The sequence below is a fragment of the Exophiala spinifera genome (assembly GCF_000836115.1).
Source record: "Exophiala spinifera strain CBS 89968 unplaced genomic scaffold supercont1.2, whole genome shotgun sequence".
In the NCBI taxonomy this organism is placed as follows: domain Eukaryota; kingdom Fungi; phylum Ascomycota; class Eurotiomycetes; order Chaetothyriales; family Herpotrichiellaceae; genus Exophiala; species Exophiala spinifera.
The window spans coordinates 293,642-307,655 of record NW_015622514.1 but is presented as its reverse complement, the minus strand read 5'-3'; the positions used below and the strand labels follow the sequence as shown (position 1 = coordinate 307,655).

At 53.9% G+C, this 14,014-nt stretch overlaps 7 protein-coding genes across 7 annotated transcripts; 4 read left to right on the top strand and 3 right to left on the bottom strand.

Annotated features, from left to right (window-relative positions):
* Window positions 1–248: 248 nt before the first annotated feature.
* Window positions 249–590, top strand: PV08_02383 (uncharacterized protein; the record flags this gene model as incomplete). The annotated part of the gene is made up of 2 exons (XM_016376742.1): window positions 249–417; window positions 472–590. The coding sequence occupies 2 exons, from the start codon at window positions 249–251 to the stop codon at window positions 588–590; spliced, it is 288 nt and encodes a 95-aa protein (XP_016238312.1).
* Window positions 591–1,246: 656 nt separating this feature from the next.
* On the top strand, window positions 1,247–2,325 carry PV08_02382 (uncharacterized protein; the record flags this gene model as incomplete). The annotated part of the gene is made up of 2 exons (XM_016376741.1): window positions 1,247–2,156; window positions 2,207–2,325. 2 exons carry the CDS (start codon window positions 1,247–1,249, stop codon window positions 2,323–2,325), a joined length of 1,029 nt encoding a protein of 342 aa, XP_016238311.1.
* A 984-nt stretch (window positions 2,326–3,309) lies between these two features.
* Window positions 3,310–5,205, top strand: PV08_02381 (uncharacterized protein; the record flags this gene model as incomplete). Its single annotated transcript, XM_016376740.1, has 1 exon — window positions 3,310–5,205. One exon carries the CDS (start codon window positions 3,310–3,312, stop codon window positions 5,203–5,205), a length of 1,896 nt encoding a protein of 631 aa, XP_016238310.1.
* Window positions 5,206–5,573: 368 nt separating this feature from the next.
* On the bottom strand, window positions 5,574–6,683 carry PV08_02380 (uncharacterized protein; the record flags this gene model as incomplete). Its single annotated transcript, XM_016376739.1, has 1 exon — window positions 5,574–6,683. One exon carries the CDS (start codon window positions 6,681–6,683, stop codon window positions 5,574–5,576), a length of 1,110 nt encoding a protein of 369 aa, XP_016238309.1.
* Window positions 6,684–7,725: 1,042 nt separating this feature from the next.
* Window positions 7,726–8,734, bottom strand: PV08_02379 (uncharacterized protein; the record flags this gene model as incomplete). The annotated part of the gene is made up of 3 exons (XM_016376738.1): window positions 7,726–7,830; window positions 7,956–8,141; window positions 8,711–8,734. 3 exons carry the CDS (start codon window positions 8,732–8,734, stop codon window positions 7,726–7,728), a joined length of 315 nt encoding a protein of 104 aa, XP_016238308.1.
* A 1,132-nt stretch (window positions 8,735–9,866) lies between these two features.
* Window positions 9,867–11,852, top strand: PV08_02378 (uncharacterized protein; the record flags this gene model as incomplete). Its single annotated transcript, XM_016376737.1, has 3 exons — window positions 9,867–10,378; window positions 10,463–10,870; window positions 10,937–11,852. 3 exons carry the CDS (start codon window positions 9,867–9,869, stop codon window positions 11,850–11,852), a joined length of 1,836 nt encoding a protein of 611 aa, XP_016238307.1.
* Window positions 11,853–12,462: 610 nt separating this feature from the next.
* PV08_02377 (uncharacterized protein) lies at window positions 12,463–13,781 on the bottom strand (the record flags this gene model as incomplete). Its single annotated transcript, XM_016376736.1, has 2 exons — window positions 12,463–13,420; window positions 13,573–13,781. The coding sequence occupies 2 exons, from the start codon at window positions 13,779–13,781 to the stop codon at window positions 12,463–12,465; spliced, it is 1,167 nt and encodes a 388-aa protein (XP_016238306.1).
* Between the last annotated feature and the right edge of the window lie 233 nt (window positions 13,782–14,014).

Genomic DNA, 14,014 nt, shown 5'->3' with positions numbered 1-14,014 from the left:
GAGCGTGACGTCACAGGCAAACAATGGTTCACCAGGTACGGGTGGGCGAAGAGACGGTTTGCCTCCGTGTGCGGGAGGATGATACCAATGGTGGGAGTTGTGACGCAGAAGAAGGGCAAGAATGAAATATATATCTCCAGGTGCCACTGATCGTCTTGACCCTCTCGAATCCCTGACCCTAGTCCCTCCAGAACCTGTCAACCTATTCCCACGGCTACAACTATTATACCAATCCAAGAACCACCAAGATGTCGGATATCGCGAAAGGGGTCGGCAACTTGTTTGCTGCTGTCTTCGATATCATCAAAGGCATTTTCACCACCATCTTGAACGTGATCACAGGCTCCATCAACGCAGCCGTCGGTCTTCTCAAGAATGTATTCAACATGGCGGAAGGTGTCGTCGGCTTCATAATCGGTAAGTCTACGACCTTCGCATGGCCTCAAAGAGTGCTCTGACTGACATTGCTAGGCAACATATTCGTCATTGGCACCTTGTGTGCAGTGTATTTCGGCTATCAATTGTACCAACAGCGCCAGGGCAAGAATCCGGCTCCGATTTCACGTGTTGCGACAAAGAAAACAAACTAAGAAGGGATGCTGGGGGAGCAGTCGGAAACTAGGTGTCCTCAGTATAGGAGCTTGTATATTCCACCGCGTGCGACATACCACATGGCAGGACATGGCACTGGGCGCGCATCGTTAGCGTTGTCCTAGGAATCGGGATGCGGGAAGGCAGCGTCACGGATAAAGTCGGTAATGAACTGTGTCAAGAATTCATAGTTTAGAAGAACAGTCTACTTCATAGCCAATTAGGATACCCGAGGAGGTTCTCCTACGAGCTTTGCAGTGTGTTGAGATGGCTCTCTCTCATGTAATGCCGACGCCTGCGTCCACCGGGCCAAAAACAGACACGAGGAGCCTCGGATGTGCCAAGGCGAGAATGCCGAGGTCCAAGATCGAACTGAGACTCAGACTTCGCGGTCGTCGCGATGTGACAGCATCGAGACCAACAACATCTCACTCTCGCATGCTTCCGAATTCTCCCTTGTCTTCTCCATCGCCAATCGGCACATGAGTCAGTCCCTGACAGAATACAAGGGCGGGCAACCTCGTTTCAGGTGACAGCTTTTCAATTCCTCCTTCTCGTGTCTATCTTTCCTTGCATCCCAATATCCCAACTTTCCACATTCGACACCTCCTCGTCCCTCACGCGAGAAACCCGTCCCCGTTGACCTATCATAAAAATGTCACAAAGCAAGAACATTGCCCCAACGCCGACCGAGGGTGACCTCGACCGCGCGTCGTCCTCCTCCGCGCCTGCGAATTCTCCATCCGCAGTCTCCGCTGCGCAACAGAGCGACAATATCGCCCATGCATTGGCTGGCGCAGGAGGAGGCCTACTCGCCATGACCTTGACATACCCTTTGATCACGCTCTCCACCCGCGCTCAAGTCGAGTCGAAACGCGCAGATACTTCCACACTGGCGGCTGTGCGACACATCATCAACCGCGAAGGCGTCAGCGGACTCTACGCCGGCCTTGATAGCGCGCTGTTCGGTATCTCGGTCACCAACTTCGTTTATTACTATTGGTACGAGTGGACCAGGTCGAGCTTTGAGAAGGCCGCTTTGAAAGCCGGACGGGCCAGCAAAAAGCTCACGACTGTGGAAAGCATGATCGCAGGAGCAATCGCGGGCTCGGCGACTGTATTGCTCACAAACCCCATTTGGGTCATCAACACAAGGATGACGGCTCGCAAGAACGAAGATGGTGAAGGCGAATTGCCAGGTGGTGAGAAGAAACCCACAAAGGCGCCCAGTACCATTGGTACGCTTTTGAAGTTGCTGAAAGAGGAGGGCCCTCGTGCTCTCTTCGCTGGGGTCCTACCAGCATTGGTACTGGTCATCAACCCAATCCTCCAATACACCATCTATGAGCAATTGAAGAATGTGCTCGAAAAGAAGAGGAAGGTGGGCCCCCGGGATGCCTTTTATCTCGGAGCCTTGGGAAAGCTGCTTGCCACCACTATTACATATCCATACATCACTGTCAAGTCGAGAGCGCATGTCGCTACAAAGGATCAACCCCACGAGGGAATGTGGAAGAGCTTGAATAAGATCGTGAAGGATGAGGGTTGGGGTGGACTTTACAAAGGTAGGATCTGGATCACTCGTCGTTGCTCGCCCTGCTAATCGCGCTATCAGGAATTGCGCCCAAGGTCAGCCAGAGTGTCTTGACGGCTGCCTTCCTCTTTGCCTTTAAGGATGTCCTGTATGACATGACCGTGGCAGCAAGGCGGAAAGCAAGAGCCGTCAAGGCATAAGCTCTCAATGACTACGAGTTCACAATGTGGATTGCACCATGGACACAACCTGGTGCCAACAAGCATCTTGAATCTTGGTCGCCGTACGCCGCGATACGGCCACAGACGAGTTTGACTAGAGATCAAGAGTGTGGGATCGAATAGGGCATCTCGGACGACTTGTAGTCCGAGATTATGATGTTATTTTGGTATGTATTGGAGGCCATTTGACGCAATGTAAAGCAATATGCAAAGATCAGCACCAACGTGGTGCGATTCATGGTGCCAGTATAGTATACTTTAGATGGTCATATTTCGTGGCAGGTTGTTGAGTGATGTAAGATACAGAAGGGCTTTGCGATAAGGAGTATCAGAATAAGTAGACTCTTGTCGCACTGGCCGTGCTCTAGCATTGTCCGAAGCATATCGCCAGGGCATCGAGGTATCGCAAAACACATGTTCGATCAATCTCCATCTTTCTTCACATTGCCCGTGTTGTGCTTGGCTGTGAGAGCCTCTATGCTCATAGGACACTTGTGCCTGAGCTTGTGCCGTTTGTGGCGCGGCGTACAGTATATGCGCGTTTGGAGCCATTGAACGCCTCGTCAAGCCACGTCCGGCGCCACGTTCTGTAGTGTAATTGCTTACACTCACAGACTTCAAGGCCTTGATGTTTCCCTTTGAACACTCAACTTGACATTGCGATTTTCGATCTAGAAACTGTGACTTGGCCGACGAAGCTACATACAGGTATGACAATCACCACAAGAAATCATGAAAGCACTGGTCATATACGGCAGGTAAGAGTCTTCTGCAATAGCAGTGGCCGACATGTGAGACGAGTTCCATTCTACAGCCAGCCCAGAACGCGCCTCCTGAGCGCCACGGGGAGGGTGGGCTCTCATCCCTTATCAGAAGTGACCATGGGCAGCTTCTCGTAAATATTTCGAATTCGTCGTTGGCGATGGATCAAGCCAATACACCGTACACCTTTGCCAACTCAACATGTCGGTTCCCATGAAGACGCTTGCCTCGTCCCAGACCTCCTTGGTCTCTGTGAGAAGGGAAGGCGTGGCCCTTGACGCGAACGAAGAAGTGCGGCAGGATGAACCCAAAGGCTTTGCCTGCTCTGAACATAAACATGTACGGCACGACTTCTTCCCACCAACACAATATCCACATGAAAAAATCGCCATCGACAAAGCTTCTTTCCCAATCAAGGGCTTTGCTGGCTTGATTGGAGCCGCCCTCGCTGTCATCTGTAGCTGGGCACTGTTGGTCGCCAGCAACAACACGCAGCAATGGCAGGAACGTTTTCCCACTGTGGCCAAGGTCTTACAGCCGTCCTCTATACTGTCGGCCATCATTTCGGCGAACGGCATACTTCTGCACCTGGCTTTCACCGAGGGCATGACAATCGCGTGGTGGCTGCGAGCGACCAAGACAGGTGCAACCCCCAGTGAACTGCATGAGGCGTGGGTTACGAGTACGAGTGCGTTGGGCGCTGTTCAGTCTGGAAGACGCTTCAACTACATGGCGCTGGCGACAATTGTCGTGGCCATCATCCCCATCAATGGCCTTGTGCTGCAGGGCGCGCTCTCCGTCCGGCCAGTTTTTCTGAACACGGCCTCTGTCAACGTTAGCGTCCCTTTCGTCAACGACTTTGATCCTTCTTTCTCTGGTTCGTTGACAGCGACCGGCGCCCTGGACGTCATCAGCACCACCTTCAGTGGGGAAGTTTACAACTACTTCGCAGGCGACAATAAAGGCTATATCGTGTTATATTCCAATGGTACTACTGACGAGAACGTCGACTACGACGCCGATGCATCTCCGACAAACTGCAAAGAAACATGCATCTTTGACGCCCCGGGCGTTGGCCTGTACCTGAGCTGCGACGAAATCGAAGATCATCCCTTCAACTTCACCGTCGATACCTCGCAGCCTGGTTGGGAAGAACTGCCTATCGTCAAACAGGGTCTCCCCATCTACAGCACCGCCTTCGGCTGGTCCGCTTCGAACCCCAACACCATCCAATTCAACCTGACCTCCAAAGACACGTATGGCTGTAGTGGCCAGTATTACCAACTTGCGTGTAGCCTCGATGCACGCCATACCACCTACAACACAACACTGCACCTCAACAACTCCGGCCTCAGTGGCGCCACTACGCTTTCCCTGGATCCAGATTCTGACTACAGTGACGACTTGTACGGCACCCCCATTGCCGCGAACGATGAGCTCTCCAGCCGTAAAACCAAATTCGGTTTCCTCGCAAAAGCCTTCAATGACTATTTCGGTTCCAGCATTGTCGTGCAATACTCTAACGCGAGCGGCGAGCCCGAGTACGTGCTTGGACAGAACGGCACTTACGCGAATGCGCCGTGGATCATATACGGCCAGGATGGCCGCGAGACCAGCGGCGACACCGTCAACCTCACTGCTCACGGCGCGCAGGGCTGCGAGGTGTGGATCGATTGGGAGCGCGACCCGTTATCCAACGACCGGGATGTCATCATGGCCGAGATCCGCCGCTTCATGTTCCGCCTGTCCTACGAGTACTCCAACTCGGCGTCGTTGACGACGTACCCACCGCTACTGGCCCGCGCGTTCGTGACTCAGAATCTGTACCAGGTGTCGTGGTGGCACTGGGTCGCTTCGCTCGCCGTCACTCTGGTCATCGTCGCTTGCGTCTCCCTCACCTTCTGGGGCTTCTGGGCCCTGACCCGCCTGCCGACCATGAGCCCGCTGGAGACCGCCCAGGCGTTTCAGGCTGCCGCTGGTTCGTCGCCTGATCTCGCGTGGGACCAGGCAACTATGAGTCCCCCACCGGGTACGCATTTAGCGGCAGACGGGCGCTCTATGCTTTCCAGTAGCGGCATGAGCAGGCCTATGTCCTGATCGTGATCGCGACGGCACCAAATAGGTCTTGCCCATGCTATCTTGAATTACGTGGGTGTTAAAGCGGTTGGTCTTGATGAACGTAGTTATGGCAGATATTGGCGTTGTGTATAATCTACTATTTTGACTTTTAGAATAGCTATTCCACGAGCTATAGTGACGTGTTTTGACTTGACTAGTATCCAGGAGATCTTATTTGCTCAGCCTTTGGTGCTATCAGAGCGGTTTGAGCAATATCTTCGCGCGACTGTCATCTATACGTCGAGCAAGGCGGTGGGTCTACGCTTGCCTCCTTTCCTACCTCGCCCCATCTTCGCCCACTCGCTTCTTTCGATCTCATATTCTTCGTTCATTCTCCACCTGCCTCGCTATTGCGCTTCTTCTTCTTTTTCTTCTTCTGCCTTCTGCTTGGCCTCCTCAGCCACCTTCGCAGCCTTCTTCTGCCGTTCCAACTCAGACAGCCTCGCGTCCTCGGTCGTCTCCAGTTCCGTCCAGCCCCGGGTGCCGAAGACGGCTCCTTCTGGATCGTAGAGCGTGACCAGCCGGTCGTAGAGGGACTGCGAGGTGTTGACGAACGCCTTGGTCTCGCTTTTGTCGTAGGGAGGCTTCACCGTGATCGATTGGGGATTCCCGTCTCCCCAGACGCCCGACCACTTGAAGCTGTATCCCGGTAGGTCGCTGTCTTGGTCCGGGAACCGTATGTCGACGTCAACTCCGGCCGTCATCTCTTTGGGTCCTTGGTACCCCGGGATGTTGATGTCCATGAACCAGACGCCCGTGTCGATCAGCGCGGCGCCGCTGTGCCAGTCGTCGGCGATGCCTTTGATCCGGATCGCGCAGCTAGGTCTGTTGCAGAACCATTCGGGTTTCCTGGTGGCGTCGTTTGGCAGGGATCTCGTCAGTGCCATGTATTTGAAGTCCTTGGTATTTTCTGCGGTGAGTCCGATCTCAACGCTCCGCTTGTGCAGGATGTAACCGCGCCGGAAGGTCCGGGTATCGATGGGCTCGCCGTTGTATTGCTTCACCGCGAGCATGGGGTTGTTTCCGGGATCGTTGTGTACTTCGACCTCGTTGTATATCCCAAACCCAATACCCATGTAGTGGGTGTTCTGATAGCTTTCGTCGGTGACGACCAGGGCCTCAATTTCCGATACTATCTGGACTTTGTTTTCCCCCTCAAACGAGATTCTGAGTGGGAACCATTTCCCCTTCCACACAGTGTCAGACGTGTAGGCGACCTTGCCGTCTGGAAGTTGGTCGAGTTCTGGCCCCGTCGGAAAATCAGGAACAAATCTCTTGCTGAGGGCGAAGATCGCGGAGCCCGTGTCTAGACACACATTGTCAACATCAGAACTCTGGTTTGTGGACTTGTTCGTGACGGTGACCGTAATGGCCATGTTGTGGTCTGGACTCCATGCTGTGAAGGGGACGTTGATGCTTTGCGAGAAGCGGGAATAGTCTGGGCTCTTTGTACCCATGTCTGCACAGAAAGAGCCTTGGAAAAACCAGTGCTGTTGTCTACTGAGAACTTGGTCTTTGTTTTGGTGACCAGAGGCAAGATCTAGTTATTTTCAATATTTATATGGCAGGTACCTGAGCTCATAATGTCAGTTGGGACCTCGTAAAAAGGACCTGGCGCCCCGATCGAGCGCATATTTAAACCAGGCGCCATGTCGGAACAAGTTGACGAAAAAGTCCTGGGCGCAAAATGTTGCAGAAATGGGGAAGCATTCGAGGTTTGGGCTGGCTGAGACCGCGCAACATTATCAACAGCAACGCATCCATTATTGTACCTTGGTACTGAGGGTAACCTTGTGAGGAGCGCGCCGTGCTGTGCTGTGCTGCGAATGTGATGACTTATACCATGGCTTGCAGCTTGCAGCTTTGCAGCTTTGCACACCGCTTATCGCCCCGTCGCATGCAGGCGCCGGGGCAAGTCACCCACGCTCGAGACGTTGTTAGGCAGGGTCTTGACGCGGCCACGACGCGGCGACGGCGATGACGGGCCACGGTCTGCGAGGGTGGTGTGGGGGCAGACGCGCTCAGCTAAGCAGCGGCCAGGTCTACGCCTGACACCGGAGGGACGGGCGAACGTCGCTTTCAATTGAATTTGTATTTGGGGGGGGGGGGGGGGGGGGGGGGGGGTGGATATAGGTATTATTATTATTTTTCGCGTGCGCTGAAGAGCCCCATGTACAGTTGTATACCTATCAATGGTGGAAGAATGGAGAGTACAATTGTAATGTGTTTCTGGGACCAAAAAACAGACTGGAACCTTTTGCTCAAAATATTCGTTTGTGTGCGTGAACTGAGATAAATGTCAACTAGATAAATCGATACAAACCTCGAATCAAACCAGCTTGACATCTCTCCCTAGCTGACACCCCGGCCTGCCAATACCAGAAACAAATCACTTTCCGCTCTCGTCGGATAAATTTAGACTGCGTGCGAACAAGACACATCGACCTGCGGCCTCGGTCCACCGCTTTGTACTCGTGGTGCTCTCGGGTCTCACGTCGTTCACTGGAGATTCTGATACAGCCCGGCTTCGATCTGAGCCCACAGACCCAAGATTTTGGGGTCGCCGAAGGGAAGAATCTGACTAGCGATAATGCCGCCGAGACCCTGTGGTTGGAAGGAAGGACATCCAAGCGGTTAGCCAGGCTCACGACTACAACTACAATGCGCCATGCGTGTTCCTGAATAACCAACAAGGCAGCGGCTTGCAGTTTTGTGTGTACGCACAGTACCTTCTTCCGATCGCACCACCAGAATAGATCTGGCAGGCCCGCCCACCAGCCGGTGCCCTCGCTGTGCACAGCCGAGTCGCGCAGGTGCAGGAAGAACGTCAGGCCCCAACCTTGTGGGATGTCGTGAGGTTCGGGGTACAACTCGGGCAAGGCGTTGCTGTATGCCGGCTTCGGGGGTGTGATGGCCTAAGATTCCCGTGAATAAGATGGGTGAGACGTGTTCCTAGGTAGTATACCAGAAGATGTCTCGAGAAATTCGTTCATGAGGGTGTCATTCGCTGAATATTCTGCCGCGTTCAGACGGTCAATGCAATCACGTATGGACTATGGAGAACCTACAAGTAGGTCTCCTCGGTTAACCGCATATTGCCCAATACGCTACCACAAGTAGTGTACAGTATGTAGACATCGCCCGTGCACGATACTTGTAGTCCATGCATACACAGGACCCAGGACGTGAACTATGACTACGGAGTGCAACACTATTGGATCCTGTTTTACGAAGCGAGATGACGGGTATTGTACCGAGGAATGAATCGTATATCGTCCAATGCAACATGTGGGTAATCGTCCTCGCACTCTGAGATAACCCTAGGGAGACGCCCATTCTGTACCTATTCATAAGTATTAGCGGTGTCTCCGGCTAAATGATGAATCAGGCAACCTGTACTCCGTACACAATCTACAGTATACCCAGGGATCTTTTTGTATGGAGCAATATCACGCGCCTCCGCGTCGGAGGCCTCCGAACTCACACTCAAGTTCTGGGCAGTTCCCATGGCTCGTTCCAACCTCTAGGTCTTTAAACTGTCAGCCTGTGTTACACTCGGGGATATGATACCTTGCATGGCAGGGGGCTGCGGGATTTGCTAGGTTTCAAATCGCCTCTTCGTACTCGGCCCAAAAGCGAGGAAATCTTCTAGAAGGAAGTCTCGTTCAGACAGCAGCGGATTATCCGGCCATCACCACCTACTACTGCATGTCGACATTGGCACAGCATATCATCCTGCCGGGGCCTCGTACAGAAGCGGGTAAGCACCAGTTGCTGCACAATCCCTACTTGTCGCTATCCGGCGCCGCCAAGACGCCACCCACGGAGCTGGCGGTGCCAAGGCCATGCCAAGCCTTCCACTGCCGCCACGTCCCAGTCGAATGAGGCCGGGAGATTCAGAAGCTTTTCATGGTTATCATTTGGAAATGCTTGTCACCTTCCGCACCGAGACTAACGCCGTCTTGGCACTGGTGGCGCGTCTGGGGTTTAATCAAGCCATAACGCACTATGGTGCAGATCCCTCACATGCCACTCAATCACTCTCGGTTTCTTTGCTACGGAGCGTCCAGTCCCATTCTCGAAGCGATGGAACGTTGCATCTTCCTTTCGTACGCTTTGCCATCTTTGCCCGTCAGAATCACGATCGTGAAGCCTCGACCACTTCATGCATGGGGCCCCAATGGACCTGGGTTGCTTCTCTGCCAATCGCAGCCGGTGTTATGGTCACCCCTGTCACACCCAACCAGGCCTCATCTGCGCCAAAAGTACTACCCAAGCATGCTTCGCCTTATCAAGCGTTGCCACTATTCGAGGCTTCATGTTGATAAGAGACAACACGAGATAGCAATCTCCAACAGCTGCCAATAGTGGCCCCTCAACCGCGACTATCCGAACCCTCGCGACCTGGTCCAATGTTACATCGTGGGCGACGACAGACGGATGACATGAGGGATGCGATTAGGACAGGTAGAGGGGGAATGATTGTATCACCACCTCAGACCTGCCTTGTATACCGGACTGGCACACGACTATTAGTAGGCCATGGGTCCCTCCGATAACCAGCCTGCTCTTCTCTCGCAGCGGCAGCGGCAGCACCACTTTCGTTACATTCACTTCATCCCATTTGTCAGACTGCAGCCATGGAGCATATCGCCCCAGTAACACACCCATCCGCCGAGCAGGATGTGGTGACCGAGGCGCAGATGCGCAAGTCATCGGTCGCGCCAGTCGAGAAGCCCGAGGTCATGGAGCGGACTTGGGGGTTCGCCGCTCGCACCGACCATACCGTGACCTACGAGGAATACTCGTACTGGGCCAAGATCGAGCGTGAGATGGAAATCGAAGAGAACAAAGTGTTCCAGGCCGAACACGGCTCTCCCCTTCTCGAATCGATCAAGAACTCCTTGACCAAAGGCGGTCGAGAGAAGAACAAGGTAGTCAAGGAAGCCAGACTTCAGACCCTCGCCACGCTCGAAGAGAAGAAGCAACCGTCTGGTGTCGTCACTGACGTTGGCCACGACCATTCGGTCGAGTCTGCATTGAAAGTTACAGACGCGGAATGGCGCAATGCTGCACGTGCATTGCGAACTGCTAGCTGGGGTCAAATGTTCTTCCTCATCACGACCGATATTCTCGGTTGGTCAGGAGCACCGTGAGTGCCTGTCTCTGTCTCTGTTCTCCCTGCCCCGCGAACCGTCCACGAATCATAGAGTGTGACTGACAGTTTGCCGTCCAGATTTGTCTTCGCCAGCGTCGGCTATGGCACCGGTGTGGCGCTTTACCTCATCTTTGGCATCTTCGCTGCATGGGGCGGCTGGGTCATTTGGAAGACGTTTCTCGAGCTTGATTCTTCTCGTTACCCAATGCAGAGCTTTGGCGATCCGTTCTTGCGCATGTTCGGTGTGAAAGCGCGCCATTTCATCAACATCGCGCAGTCGCTCCAGCAGTTCCTCACCGTGGCCATTCTCATCTTCAGCAAGGCTTTGAACATTGAACAGATTGCCCATTCGAGTGTGTGCTTCGTGGCCATGATGGTTGTCATTATGGCTGTCGGAATGCTCGGTGGGCTCATTCGAAGCTTGAAGAAAATTGGATGGATCTCCAATGCCGCTGTGTGGTTCAACATTGTGAACTTCATCATCTGGTCAGTGGACTCCCTAGTTTGACATGAGAGATGGGCCCTTTTTTTACTGACTTGTGATTTCTACAGTATGGTGGCTGCTGTGCACTTTGCACCTTACTATCCGGCAATCACAAGGTCGACGCTCATCAAGACCATCGAGCCCGTCAAGGTTTTTGCCGGAATCCCACCGGATGCGTACCAACAGCAGTCCCCGGGTTTCGCGGCCACGTTTAACGCGGTCAACACCATGGTCTACGCCTACGCCGGGGCTCTGCTCTTCGTCGCCTTCCTTTCGGAAATGAGACACCCTCTCGACTTCTGGAAGGGCATGTTGCTGGCCCAGGCGTTCATCTGCATCGTCTACATGTTCTTCGGCGTCTTCGTCTACTCGTACTACGGGCAGTACTCGGCCAACAACATCGTGAACGTGGTCACCCCCTACGGCCTACAGACAACTGGCAACGTGCTCAGACTGCTCTCCGGCTGGATCGCCATCATCATGTACTTCAACATCGGCATGAAGACGGTGTACCTCGAGGTTTTCGAGGCCATCTTCAAGTTCCCCTCGATCGTCGAGAAGAAGGGCAAGTACCTCTGGTACCTGTTGGGCCCCTGCTACTGGATCCTCGCCTTCATCGTCGCCGGCGCCGTGCCCAACCTCAACGGCATCGTCAGCTTGGTCGGCGCCGTCTTCATGATGAACTTCACCTACACCTTCCCCGGCATGATGTACATGAGCAGCATCATCCACAAGGCCGCCGAACTCCCCGGCGAAGGCTTCAACCCTGCCACCCGCGTGACCGTCAGACACGACGACGGCCTGAAGCGCTGGATCAGAGGCTACAAGAAGACCTGGGTCCGAAGCACCATTGCCTTCATCTACGTCCTCCTCGGCCTCGCCTGCTGTGGAATGGGTACCTGGGCAGCCATCGAGGGTTTGAAGGACGTTTTCGGTCCTGGTGGAACCGTCGCCACCAGCTTTGGATGTCCTGTGCCTGTGTAGTTGGTTGATAAATAGTATGGGGGGGTGGGGGGCGTGGTTGCTGAGACCCCGATGGAGAGAGTGATAAGAGAGGAACGGAAGGACGACAGCACAGCAGAGAAAGCAATCAATACCCATGTGCAGCAGAACAGAAATAAAGCCCCTAGCTAGCTAGCTAGCTTTTCCGTTTGTGGAGGAGCATGTTGCCACCAGGGTTTTTAGATGGTTTTCATCTTCATCCATCGACACTCTTGTTCACCTTGTTCACACAGACGTAACATTTCAATTTGACCATATTAGTCGGCCAGCCATTAAATCTTTGAATCTACGATCTTCGCGGTTGAAGTTCGGGGTTCAAAGTCCGCGAAGAGTTAAGACCATGTCCCGTCCTAAGGATGACAGCTATGTTCTATATGGGGGTACTCGGGTACTCGGGTACTCGGGCATCCGATCTATTATTGCTTGTGAGGAGTAAGTTTCTTTACTGACCTCTCTCTCAAGTCCTTGTATCCGTAATACTTCTGTGCGTACTATATCCTAGTACGCTGGCATACTATTGCTACGAGTACTAAAATGAAATGCCTTGCCAGGCTACTTATATTGATTGATTCCATGTCTGTACTCCCGTATGTCAAGCGGGTAAAATAGGCTGTGGACCCTTGACGAAATCCAAATGGTTCATTCTCCTGGTGAACACAATGTCCTCGGGACCCCTCGGGCCCTTTGGATTCGCCGCGACGAAGTTCATGGGAAACCCCACGTCAAAGGGATACGCGGACTCGATGGCGTCGATCTCGGCGTCCGTCAGACGGATACTGAGCGCCTCGATGTTGGATTTCAGGTGGTCGAGCTTCCTCCCGCCGATGATGGGCGTCACATACGGCGCCTTGTGCATGACGTACGCGAGCGCGACGGACGTCAGGGGAACGGGCGGCGTGCGGGCGTTGGCGACCTTTTCCAGAACCAGGCCGACTTGTGACTCTTTTCCGGTGAGCGTGCTGGGGAGGTTCCGTCCCTTTCCCTCTTCATCATCCTCCTTGTTCGATCGAGGAGTTTGCGAGACTGACGGCTTGAAATATCCACCACCCAACGACCCCCACGGCGCCAAACCCATGCCCTCGTCGCGGCACATGGGGATAATGTCCCGTTCAAAGTCTCGCTCCGCGGCGGACCAGCGGCCCTGGTACACGCTGAAGGGGCGGAGGCCGTGGCGGCGCGCGTACGCGTTTGCCTTGACGACGACCCACGCCGGCGTGTCGCTGACGCCGAGGTACAGCACCTTCCCGGCGGCGACGAGGTGGTTGAGGCTCTGCATGACCTCCTCGACGCCCGTCGTGAAGTCCCAGTAGTGCACGTACAGGACGTCGAGGTAGCTTGTCTGCAGCTTCTCGAGGGACGCCTCGACGCTGAGGGCGAGGGATTTGGCGTTGTTCGAGCCAAAGTTGGACTGTTGCAGCTGTGGCTCCGACACGATCTTGTACGCCGACGTGTATTTGGTGGCGATGACCATCTCGTCCCGGCGAAACGGGTACTGAGCCATCCATTCACCTATCCACGTCTCGGACTGTTCGCCTTGATAGTTGTTGGCACTGTTGCGTTTATCCAGAGCGAAGGTATATTGTCAGCTAATGTCACTTGCATCGCCAGACGACCGTGATGTACAATGTTCACTCTTCCTCTCCTCTCTTCTACCCCCTCCCCCTCCACCCAAAGATGAAAAGAAAACGAAACTACCACTCACGTATCGATAAAGTTACCACCCATTTCGTAGAAATAGTCAAGCAGGGCAAACGCGTTCTCCTTACTGCATTCTCCCATGATGCTGGTCCATGCAGTCCCGAAGTTCATGCCTCCGAGACACAGTGGACTGACGTGCACTCCGGCACTGGGCGAGAGCAGCCGGTGTCGGCCCAGGGGGGATTTTGGAAGATGAAGTGCTGGGGCAGTCATTGTAGCGGAGGAATCATGAGACACGTACACACACACAGAATGGTTGAAGGAGAGAAGAAGACTCCTCAGAGGAGGAAAGAGATTCTTATAAGTCCCTGAGTCTTGAACATTGCTCGGCGATTGGGAGAACCTTTCTCCCTCTATCACCGGCCTGGAGCATCGCTCGGATCGCTCCTCAGCCTCGTGATGCTAGAGAGGATGCATTATCACCACAAGAGACAACATTTTCCCGC